Raw genomic sequence first — 12,231 nt, 5'->3', positions numbered from 1 at the left:
TGTGTTGACACCACAGTACAGAACCAACACCAACACAACTGTTTCCCCTTGGAAGTACAACTTTAAAACAGAACAATCTCACATGACAACTTTGTCATGTCAGAGGATGTAAATAAATAAAACACTTACTCCAGAGTCAGAGAGGGGATTTTCAGTTTATCTCGCCGAGACTTCATTCTTGCTTAGAGCCGTGCTGGGGCTTCATGTAGTCGGTCTCAGATCCCGCTGGCAGCCACTCATCGCTGCAGTTGGAGACTAAAAATAACACGGTTCACAGAGTATCGTTTACCGGCGGCTTCAGCGGATTCCGGGGAGAGTTTGTTTTTTTCGCTTGAAAAGGCAATAAAACGTTGTCAGTCCTCAGAGAAATGATGCGCTCTGGCTGTTCTGTCTCACGTCCGTTTCCAAGGCGCACTGGAGAGCGAGTGCCACAAAACCGAGGGAGTGACGGGTCACTGTTAACCTCCATGTGACTGGTGGGGAAGGAGGGGAGACTGGAGGGGAGGAGGAGGAGGGAGGAAAGGGGGGGGGTCTATCGGAGGGGGGTGGCGAAATCAATTTGGGTGGTTGGTGACAGTCAATAAAGGTGGGGGATTAGTGAAGATGGAGTGAAATTTCAGATAGGCTACCCATCATGAAAATTTGTTCGTTGAAAAAAAAAAATTTTTAATCAGATATTTTAATGTCTTTTTTTCTTTTCTTTTTTTTGCTGTTGTTAACCTGTGTAAAACCTCAATGAAAAGACGCCACAACAAAAGTTTGCACTCTAATTATTTGATAAGAGTCCGCGTCATTTTGAAACCCATCATCCCCGAGAGTGCCCTGAAACAATGAGTCTGCTGGTCGTAAATAGGCTGGGGAATACCTCCTCAAAACGGTGACAGCTGTCACACAGAAAACGTTTCTCACCCTCTGCCGCGTGCTGTGTGTGCGCGCGCGCGTGTTTGTGTGTGTGTGTGTGTGTGTGTGTGTGAGAGAGAGAGAGAGAGAGAGAGTTCGCTCGCTCGCTATGCTTTCCAAACCACTATTCTCTGACTGATGTACCCTTCATAGGAAGCCATTAATTGCACGGACAAACTTGATTTCCCCAAGGACAAATGGATGTGTGTGACTGTGTTAGGCTGCAAGTGCGCCTGAAGCCACTGTGCATGCTTGTAACTAAATCTTATTACTACTGAGCCTCTTTGTTTTCTTCTCCGATGGTCCTCAGGTCTGTCAGTGCGCGCACGTGCGGATGTGAGGTCTCAACACGTTTTATTGAGAGCGTTTAAAAGCAGATTTCCCCAGCCACTGTGGCTCGGTGTGGGAGTGTGTTTGCGTGCGAGTGAGTGATTTGTGTTCGTTGATGTGTTTATAAGGGCATTATAGATAGTCAATTATTTTGTTATGATAGTTCTGTGCGCGTGTGTGCGTGCATGTGTATGTCTCACTCTGTCACTTTTTGCACCTCAGATTGCTTTCTATGGGATTCATCTCCAACAGCAGCATGCCACAGTAATGAAACCAGTCTCTTTCTGGTTGCTAGGGAGCTGGTGATATTTTGCTGGTGGCTATAGAGAGGAAGTTTCAGTGTTGTCCTCCTCCTGACTGACAGAGGTCTGATCATCAAACATCATCAAATGACAGACTTTAGTGGGCCACATGGTGTCAGCAGTTATTTCGACTATAGCAGAAATCTTGCTATAACGTTCATTTTCAAGTTTCAAGTATCCTGGTGTAACTACAGGCCGAGGTGGTCCAATATTCTTTCACTTTTAGTTTTGTTTATTATCTGCACTCACTCAGTCTCCACTCTCTCTCTCCTTGATTTCTGACTCTATCCACTGTCCTAGCTCTTTGTCTCTCTAGCTGAACTCATCTGTTGAACCTAATGTGTGTGTGTGTTTGTGTGTGTGTGCGTGCGTGCGTGTATGCTCGTGTCTGGTTGGCAACAAGTAAGCGGGTGGTGTGAAGGGGGGTTCCCATCCTTCCTGATTGCTTGGGGATTGTTTTCTCAGAGCAGCGTTTAAATGGAGAGTTGGTTTCTCAGTTGCCATGGCGATTTGGGCTTCCCTGCGCTTCTCCTCCCATCACCCTGTGAGCCTCCTCCCGTCTCTGCTGTGTGAGATGAAGCTTAGCCAAATGATGATAGTGCTGATGCTGTTTGCAGCCATTCAGGCCTCATTTTCAGTGGCGAGGTATGAGCCCCCTTGATAGCTCCCCAGTAATTTGGCGAGAGCCATGTCTATGAATAATAATGGCTATCCTATATTTACATATGGAGACACCAATTCTAGCATGTTTTAGTATTTAAAAAGAGAAAAAAATATATCTAGTCTTCCACAATACAACAATCTAGTGACATGAGTAATGATGGCAGTTGACCTTTCCTCCTTGTTGTGCGATTGGATGGTATTGTTTCAACTGTGTTTGAATGTGCAGAACAGCAAAACCTACCTTACTCCAGGGGTCTTCGGCCCTTCTCCACACAGCTACTTTGAAAATGTGAAAGAAGCCAAGAGCTTCTTGCATCATATCGCAAACACACATTCACATATAGCAGCTGTATTAGGGTTACATCACATAGCAGCAATATAATCACAGAAATGTGATTCAGCTTCATCAGTGAGATATATTTACAACAACAAACAATCATTCACTCTAAATTATTTGTATTTGTCTGCCTTCCTGAACTGCCATAAAGTGGTAGCTTCTTCACAAGCAAATATCTCTGCTCTACAGATACACACAAACAATGAACTTAAGATGCTTCCCCTGACGGCATTATAAGGACTCCAAACCTTCAACAGAGGCTCAGAAAGCAAATAACCTGAGGCCTTGATTTATTTTACGACATATATTACTGCACCACAGAGGCCTCAGCTGCTGTGTATATGCTGTAAGTATCCCATAGAGTTAGCTCCTATATTAAATTTAATGACAACTTAAATCATACACAAATTGATGCTGCAATTAACCAACGGTAAGATTAAAAGACAAACACACTGAATATGCAAATAAAATTCAGGCAATGTGTCAGAATGTGATGCTCTAGTTGCTGATAAAAGAAAAAAACATCATTGTGAAAGACATTATCACAGGAAGTATTGCCAATAAACTGAGATGCAGGAACTGAAGAAACAAGCAGCAACGTGTGCGCTTGACAACTAGTATTTTGTTTTTGTAAGTCTGTGACTGAGAGAGAGAAAAAGAGAGTGGTGTGTTTGTGTCCACGCACCTCTGGGCTGTGCTTTACACACTCGGTCCACAAGATGGCGTAGAAATACAATCATCTCAGGAAAATAGTCATGTCACTATCTAGAACTAAAGTATTTGTTATCTTTTCACACAAGCAGATGTAGTTGTATAACACTTCACACTTCCAAATGTTTACACCTTTACATAAGCAGCTGATTGTGGACAATATTTTACATTCTGATTCATGGCACTTTGTTTGATTAAGTTTCAAGAAGAGTCTAATGTCGCCTTCTCCAAAGTATTTCTGTACACTGTGCTGCATAAAAGGAATGAAATAAAAGTGGTCTGAAGAGACTGTGGACAAAAAATCCTTTAAACGGAAATAACTGTTTACTTCAACATTTTACATTAAATCATGTGCATGAGGTAATCTTTTTTAATATGCCTGCTGTTATACTAAATAAATCCAGAGGAAAGAACAACACACTCATGTGAAAAACAAGACAACAAAGAAACAAATAAAATAACAAAGCAATAACTTCAAGCATATAAATGCCTGATTAATGTACTACTATACTGTAAATACATTTACCTTGATCATTTCCTGGTTACCACAGGTTCACAGACCCTCAACTACTGTACGTCTACTTAGAGATCGTCAGTCCCTTTTTGACTGTTGTTGTGTAGTTTTCTGTTTGGTTGTCTCTTTGGATTTGTTATAATCTCTCAAAACATTGTTATTCTGGGTATCTTCTTTGAACGCCATCTGTAATTGTTCTGCATCTCTTTATGGTTGTTGCAACTCTTGGTGTTCTTTACCTTGTCTTTCAATAGTAGGCAATAGTAAAAAATAGCATGTTGCAACACACAATGCAATGTCTAAATGTACAAGACTCATTGGTTACTCAGTTTCTTGTAAGACATAGCAGGGGGGACTTTGTTTGAATACATACAGTATAATAATAATATTATTAATAAAAAAAAAAAATAATAATACATTAGTTTGGTTTACAAATTTAGCTCAAAGAGCTGAAGCACACAATCATTGCTGTATTGACAGATGGTGGACAACAACAGCCAAGCTCACCAATAAGGGGGGATATAGGGGAAAGCTTTCTGGGGCCCAGTCACATGGGCGAAATGAAGGGCCTGCACAAGTTAGAATGCCAGAGAAGAAAGAAGAAGAGAGGAGGGACTTGACTGGGGCATTTGACCCAAACAAGAACTTGTTGAAAAGCGTATTTCAGTCCAGCTCCAAAGGCCAAGGGGAGCCAGGCAGAGGGAATTCATGTTAACTTAACACGTTAACTGATCAAATCTGCAAATGTTTAATAAAATCATGTCGGGGGGGGGGGGGTGTCAAGAGGTCGCCATCTCCACAAGAACATCAAACTGAGTCTGAGGGAAGATTAAAAGCAGGAGCTTCAATGTGATGATCGCCTCCATCAACCACAGAAACCAATATCCCACCAACAAGATCCCCTCAAGAAGTAGGTTGTGTTGTCACTTCAAAGCCCCCAACTTCCCCCTCTGTGGTTAAAGTGGTTGTCTTCAACAAAGTGTGTGGATGAGATTTGTTTATTTAGCATAGCGATGTCTTTAAGTAATACTGGAAGCATCTGTGGACAAAATATATGGTAGTATTAGGATATGTATGAGTCAACAATTTAAAAATCCAATATAACAATGTAAACAAAAAATACGTCTGCCTTTACCTCATTAGGAAATAACACGTGCCAATGAAAGGGGACAGTAACAACATTGCATTAATACATGACTTAATAAAGGTATGAGATTTGTTATCTGTTAATATCTTTACTGACCTGCTTCTTCCCAGTAATAAATATTAATGGGAAGAAGCAGGACAGTAAAACATATTTTTTATCATTGTGACCATCTTTGAGGTTTATAGAGGGATATCTGTGTAACTAGTGAATTTGTTCATATTTGTGTTCTTGCAGATTTCATATCTGTCTAGATTTTGATTTGAAATCTAAATTCAGTTACAGCTGCTCCGCTAAAATGATGTTTACACGTAGTCTGTTTGTAACCTAAGTTCTCAGTAAGAGATATTTCAAAACAGCAAACAAAACTGAAAGTATTACCCGTCTAAAAATAGCTGAGAATAACAGTGGGGTTTTTTTTGTGTAATTAAGGTGGAACAAACACTTAAACCAAAAAAAGCCTGACTGAAAGAGTAAACTTTTTCCCCCATGGTATAAAACACTATTGATCCCTCTGTTGATTAAGACATGGTACTTTAGTCAAACTGTCAACAAATTCATGACAAAACCTCACAAAAGATTTCCAGGTCAACTGTATGATTACTTTTGAGGTAGTTTTCTGCGGTAACATTCGTGCAAGATTTCCCCTAAACATGATGGAAACTATTTGCTCTACCTAGACAACTATCGTGTGAATACACTGCCTCTTGAACTGAGCTGAGTCTTTGCTGTCTTCACCACATGTCCATGAGTCTCTTTGTAGTCTTCCGTTACGGGAGGTGCTTATGTTGCTTGTGTTGCTGTAGGTAGATCAAAATCTAGCTTTTTCCTGCCTACAGTTTCCTCCTTGGCACACAAAATGCTGCTTCAGTAGAAATATCGAACTAGAGGATTGTATATGGAGCTAATAGGACCAGTGAGATCACAAACTCAAGGGCCTGCAATCAACATAGATCTTCTATCATGGTTCACAACATGATCACAAAGTCTCTTGGAGTCATTTTGATCATCGCAGCTCACATGGTTTTTATCGGTAAGCCTTGTTCTTGTAGAGGATTTCTTATATGTCTTATAAGTAGTAGTAATATGAGAAAGGTATGTTTTGTAGTATTAGACACAGTGTAACAAATACCCCAAGAGTTTAAATGGTAGCAGAAGTCCTTCCTCTTTGAAAATCTGTCTCATAATATGTTTGTGTTATGATGAAAGACAATTCATGTGTGTGACAAGCTTCAGCAGAAAATATCTTCATAAAATAATAAAATATTGTCAGAGAAGCTCAACCAAACACTATAGCTTTCTTGGCACTTTACATTAGTTTGCTTTTAAAACTGAACTTCATTTTCATTAACTTTAACATTATTAACATGGTCCATTATTTTCTAATCTATACATGCTTCCACTCGGTACAATTGTACAGAATTGTAATGTATCTAATCATTCACATGCTGATGACACAGTTGTACATCTCAATCATCTTATAGATAAACTTACAGACTGCATCAAATATATCAGCTCACGGATGTTCTGAAACTTTCTTAAACTAAACGCAGACAAGACTGAAATACTCTATGTCCGTCCAAAAAAATCAGAGACGTAAAACTACTTCTACTTTCTCAAGTAAATAGTTACTCTGTTGGTGTGTGTGTGTGTGTATGACTTTATTGATTAGATTTCTGTATCTTATTCATGACTGCGGAAACCATTTTTGTGTGCTGTGTTTGTCAATGTCAAGCACATTGAGCTTATCTGCAATCAACTGTGCTTTAAAAAATAAAATCGCTATTCCTATTTAAAATAAACCTATTGGATATGTAAATCTATTTGTGCGCTACAGTAGCCTAGGAGGAGAAGCCTGTAATAAATGTGTGCCTCTGACATTTGATTTAAAATTATAGCCTTGTGAAATCAGTAAACTTATTTTAATGAATTTATTTAAATTAAGGTTTTGTTAAAGGTAGTTTAATCTCAACAAATGAACGTTTCTAAATTCAATCATGTGGAAGCAGTTTTTGACACTCCTACCGCTAGCGTTAGTTTCGTTAGCTTTAGCAGAAGTTACGCTCGCTTTTGAGTCCTTTAGTCACTTTCTCATCTTGATATGTTGACAAACTGAATCAGCATGATGACATTAATTGAAACACTAATTTTTAACTCAGGATAACAGTTTGGTTTAGCGGACAGAAGCAGAGCTATCTCTGGTTAAGTCATTAGCTAACTTTGACTTGGAATTACATCAAGAGAATAAAAAAGTCAGTGGAAAAACTAATAACTCATTCAGCAGCTTCTGCTCTCTTGTAATTTTCATCACAGTGCTGTGGTTATTTTGCTTTGCTTTAATTTGATGTGGTGGTAATTGCCTCCTCTTACTCTTTGTTTCTTCTTCATACAGACTGCTCCAGAGAAGAGTTTGGGTTCCTCGGGTCAAATGTCACTCTTCAGTTCACATTTAACATCAGCATCACAGAGAATAGTATTTTGGGAATTTATATAGAAGAACCACCAAACGGTCAGAAGAAGATTGCAGGGTACCCAAATGGAAGATCATCTGCGTCAGGAGGCCATTTTTATACTTACCCTAAAAATGGATCAGTATTTTTCCAGATAACTAATCTCAATCTCAATCACAGTCATCTTTATTGGGCCAGTTTCTTCAAGGATTCAGAAGGGCTACCCCAAGAAAGTGAGAAGGTGCGGCTGATAGTGCAGGAGGAGTACACAAACAGCACAGGTAACATTTTCCTGAACTGACCCTCTTAACAAGTACTTAAAACTAAAGTTTTGATACTATTGTTGGAGTGGCACTAGAAATATGATTATACTTTATATTAATTTGAATTAGTCTAATTAGAATTTAAAAAGGGTTATTCTGTTTTTTTAACATTAAGCACACATGACACCTGTTTTGTGTAATTTTTTTGGTAAGGAAAAGAGAATGTGCAGTCATGAGTTATACTTTCCTGTTTGACTCCCACAGTTCCTCCAAATAAAGAAGACATCCAGAAACAAGATGGGGGAAGTTCCATCATGACTCTTGTCCTTGTGGTTTCACCTGTGGTGCTGGTGGCCGCAGTCCTTACAGGGCTCATCTTGTGTCTCGTGAGAGCCAAAGGTAGGGAAGCTTTAGATTACTTCTCAGTATTTATTTGACTTCCAATAACCAACTATGTACAGTGTGTGTTGTCCTGTTCTGACTCAGAATATTACCTTTATCAATTGGATTGAATGGCAGCTTGTGTACGATTAAAATAGAAAATGACATGCAGTACTCAGTCTGCAAGGAGTTATGAAAATATAATTTAATTGTTGACCTGATAGGAAACTTCTTGCACTGGATCTAAATTGTGAACCATATTTAATTTAAAACAGCCTAGTATTATTATTATTATTATTGTTTTAGTTTAGGGCTATACCCAGAATTACTTTCTAATATTTTGTAATAAACAAAGTGAAGGTGTGAAAAAAATTGTTTTTCTGTGGAAAAAATATAATTGTGTGGTAAAATGCTAAAAATGCAAACCAGATTGCAGTTTCACTTCCTTTTGGTACATGTGATGATTCAAAGGTTTGAAAGAAGTCCTCCTTCAAGCGCAGACATGAAAATTTACCTACTATCACAGAGTCACGAGTGGAAATTAATCACATTATTTGTAAGCTATTGTATACCCAATGGGCTTCCACTTCAAAGCCCACTAGCCTACTTAAAGTAGAACAAATGCATCTGAAATCTTCAGTCCCCGTGACCTCAAAGACCACACGGTAATTTCCCATTTCTGTATACAAATGCAGTGTTGCTGACTGTAATCTGGCGGAATATACTTTGGCTGACTGTGCATTCCTGTATCATGCCATACTAACTTGGTTTGAACATCCACTGCAAGCATTACTAACTCTGGTCGTCGATACAGATCCGTCAGATACAACAGAGTACGATATAAAAACAGTCTAATCCCCACAGCCATCAGCACCCTGAACAATATGTAATCATGAACGGAAATAGATATTTGTACTTTTTTGTGTGTGTTATATGTGTGTTACATGTGTGAGTATGGTGTCTCCCTGCCTGTACAGCTGTGAAAATGAATTTCCCCGCGGGGACAATAAAGTAACTAACTAAATCAGTTCTAGAACAGCTCAATAATTTTGCATCAGTCAGGACCACTTTGTCAAGATGGATACTTTGACACAGCTATTTCTATTTGGCAGTATGGCTCTGTGAGGAATCTTCCTCCTTCCATGTGCTTATGTGGAAAGCATTAGGCAGGAACAACACATTCCTGCCTTCCTGTGCATACAAGGAAAGTCTTAGACAGGGAGATAAGCAGAGACAGGGAGATAAGCAGCAAACCCCCAACAGAGCAAGCATCAATGACAAGCATAACATTGATTATGTCAGAGTTGCATAAATGGAGGAGCAAGGGAGGAAGGATGTAAATGTTCTTACAAATGCAGCATTCAGAGGGAGCGGAGATGAATAAACAGGCTAGAGTTGTTAATAAGGTGACATAAGAGCTATTTGGCGAATAGGGTGCATTCAGCAGATCAGCTTGCCATCAGCTAATGAGGCTTACATGAGATCAGCTGACTGATTTTTTTTTTTTTTTTAATACTGACGTGAATCCAGGTTTGTATTATTTCATCCAGTGGCCGCCAACTTGGTTGCCAGCAAAAATCCCTGAAAGGGGTTCCCAACAGTCATCATACAAGCTCAGTCTATTTGAGAGAATACTTTCCGTTGACCAGGTCAGCTAAAAAAAACATTATCAGCTGCTAGCATAAAAATACATGATCTTACTGATTCTTTACAGTAGGGCCACCAGGAGGAGAGTAGAGCTTTAAGTCAATGAGAGAGTCAGACTATTCCATCCCATTCGGTATCCATTAACCTGAGCAATCATTAATGTATCAACACACTTACTGATATCAGGACACATAATGTGAGTTACATTAGAAAATGGTTTCATCTCTCATGTCTTTGCAGGAAAAACAGCTTACCCATCGTCATCCTGGTTAAAACAATCAGTAACTTTGTGGTTTATTTTCTACACAAATATCAGATCAACATTATTCTCCACTGAGATACTTTGGTATATATGCCCACCTGTACCACTCTGCAGAATCTCAGGTTATATCACCATTTACCAGATTATGGCAAAAGTATTAGCAAAATATCAGTCACACAGAAGCTGTAGGAACAATTATTTAAACTTTTAAACGTTATCATATCTTTCGATTCCGCCTTCATCCTCAGCTCTCCTAATCTACATATTGCAAGGACTAATTTCTTTATTTCCCCCTACTGACTCATTATTTCGCCTACTTTGCTTCTTTTACAGACAAACAAGAAGCTCCAACATCTCAAAACTCCAATCCCGCAATACAAGTAAGAACACACTTCCAGTAACTGTTCCTAATCATTGAAGATGAAATCTCAAAGTCAATGTTTAACACATATGTAGAAGTTCCTCCTCTTGACTTTGATAATGTTTGCAGGAAACAGTTGAAGCGTCCATTCCTGTTCCTTCCCCCTCACTGGTCTACAGTGTCCTGGACTTTCCCAAGAGACCTTCAACAGTTATAGAGATGAATTCAAGTGATACAGAGTATGCTGCTGTCAGCTATAGTCAGGAAAAGAGACTAGTGTGACAACACTAACCCAAACTGTCTCTCTTGATCTGAGTTTAGGTGGGCAAGATTATAAAACAATTTCATCTTTTGTTTTGCTTTGTCTGCTCCTTAAAAAATGTTATTAGCTTGGACGAGGTCAAACCCTGGTCTGTTTCTTTCTATTTGTTTTACTAATCTTAAACAAAAAGACCAAAACCATCTGGTTACAACATTGAAACTGTTAGGGTTTTTGTTTTTTGTTTTTTTGCATCCAGTCCTTGAAATTGCCGTCCTGCTGCTGTGCATTTATTCAGAATTACCCCTAATGTTTATTTATTTTCCTGAAAAAATGTTCTCCTAAAAATGTACTTTTTATTCATGCTGAAGTTGCATGTATTAAAGTGTCAAACTGTTCCAGCGCAGTACTAAAATGTTTTCTACAAATTGAAGCACACTATTTAGTTGCAAAGAAAAAAGTCATACAAAATAGACGGATACTTAAATATTAAGGGTTGAAAGAACCCACTGTTGGTTTTTGTCTTTAAATTGTAAAAACATATTGTAAAAGATATAGTCTAGTCACATACAGTTACTAACTAACATATTGTCTGAATGTGTAAATACATTGTTGAAAGTGGAGAGATATAAAGATTTCCAGAATACTTAATAACAAGTACTTTTTTTTTTTTTACTTTTCCTCTCAAGATTAAATTTGACTCCTCATATTTCCATCTTTGACTATTTTTACATTCAGCGTGAGTTCTTTAGAAACTCTCTTTTAGTTTCACATGAAGTCATTTTCATCCACTCTGTCGGTGTTTTTCCTTGTGGGTTTCATTGCTGGTCTGGCTCTCTGCCTTTCTCCTGAAATTAAATCAAACAGATGTGAAATGAAAGTCTTGAATTGTTGACTTCATGTTTGGAGAGTATATAGTTTTGCTATGTTGTGTGGCTTTGACTCTGTAATAGCCGCTCTTCACAAACGTGAAATATCTCAGACTGTCTCTCAGACATTTTCCACTGAATGGACTCATAAGTTCTCCTTTTCTGGTGCTTAATAAAAGATTGTTCTCAGTTTCTTAATGCGTCTTCCTTCTATTTTATAGAATTAAGCTCAGAACTATGAGCTCACTAGACAAACAGGTTGATTATTCAGAGCTAAGTGTTCGTTGTTTCTCTGGTAGGAAATTAATACGTCAGACTAGTAAATTAATGACGGTTCTTGTAATGATGTGGCCTCAGTGGCACGATACGAAAAAATAAGGAAGATAAAAGATAAACTTTATAAGGGGCATTTTTTGTTACAGCAGATCAAAAACATTAGTATAATTATGGAAAACGTCAAACAGTTAAATTAAAAAAACATTTACATTAATTAAATAAAAATCAAAAAAGAAAAGTACGATGGAGATTAAATAATACTAGTTATAGTGTATAGACTTTCACTTGTGGAAAGACAGCGAACAGTTCTTATTAAAAACTAAACAAAACAGTGTGTCGGATTAAAAAAGTAAAAAACTAACTGCAGATGGCAAAATGACCTGCGGTAGCGTTCTGTCTTGCATGGTGGGTGTATCATGCTGAAGCTGAAGGAGCTGCTCAAAACCCCCACAGTGTCATGCAGGGGGTGAGAGCGGTTGTCCATGATGGATGTCAGCTTCACTAGCATCCTCGACCCACCTCCTCTACAGAGTCCAGAGGACAGTCCAAGACAGAACCGGCT

General features: G+C 38.5%; 2 protein-coding genes across 4 annotated transcripts in view; one reads left to right on the top strand and one right to left on the bottom strand.

Moving 5' to 3' along the window:
• mast3b (microtubule associated serine/threonine kinase 3b) overlaps window positions 1-460 on the bottom strand; it is a 30,890-nt gene extending 30,430 nt beyond the window's left edge. Inside the window, exon 1 of one of the 2 annotated variants that reach the window (XM_079350306.1) lies at window positions 130-460. In XM_079350306.1, coding sequence (XP_079206432.1) covers window positions 130-176 — 47 coding nt within the window. In that variant the 5' untranslated portion in view covers window positions 177-460. The remainder of the gene's footprint in view (window positions 1-129) is intronic. The other variant, XM_079350307.1, reaches the window with a different exon arrangement.
• Window positions 461-4,549: 4,089 nt separating this feature from the next.
• On the top strand, window positions 4,550-10,932 carry LOC306828303 (uncharacterized protein). Of its 2 annotated transcripts, none has more exons than XM_079350690.1 (5): window positions 4,550-4,667; window positions 7,294-7,632; window positions 7,879-8,013; window positions 10,238-10,284; window positions 10,395-10,932. In XM_079350690.1, the coding sequence occupies exons 1-5, from the start codon at window positions 4,610-4,612 to the stop codon at window positions 10,545-10,547; spliced, it is 732 nt and encodes a 243-aa protein (XP_079206816.1). In that variant the 5' UTR covers window positions 4,550-4,609; the 3' UTR covers window positions 10,548-10,932. The 2 variants fall into 2 exon arrangements, with proteins under 2 accessions (XP_079206816.1, XP_079206815.1); XM_079350689.1 differs by lacking the exon at window positions 4,550-4,667 and adding an exon at window positions 5,554-5,934.
• Window positions 10,933-12,231: the final 1,299 nt, after the last annotated feature.

Source organism: Symphodus melops (assembly GCF_947650265.1).
Source record: "Symphodus melops genome assembly, chromosome: 8".
Taxonomy (NCBI): domain Eukaryota; kingdom Metazoa; phylum Chordata; class Actinopteri; order Labriformes; family Labridae; genus Symphodus; species Symphodus melops.
Note: the sequence above shows the minus strand (reverse complement) of the source record. Positions and strands in the feature narration are given on the sequence as shown.

What these genes read in the sequence shown, in the direction of transcription:
- LOC306828303 (XM_079350689.1), top strand. Translation starts at nt 5,865, where the DNA reads ATGGTTCACAACATGATCACAAAGTCTCTTGGAGTCATTTTGATCATC. An exon ending in GGAGTACACAAACAGCACAG is followed by an intron (nt 7,633 to 7,878) that starts GTAACATTTTCC and finishes TGACTCCCACAG; the next exon opens with TTCCTCCAAATAAAGAAGAC. An exon ending in GTGTCTCGTGAGAGCCAAAG is followed by an intron (nt 8,014 to 10,237) that starts GTAGGGAAGCTT and finishes CTTCTTTTACAG; the next exon opens with ACAAACAAGAAGCTCCAACA.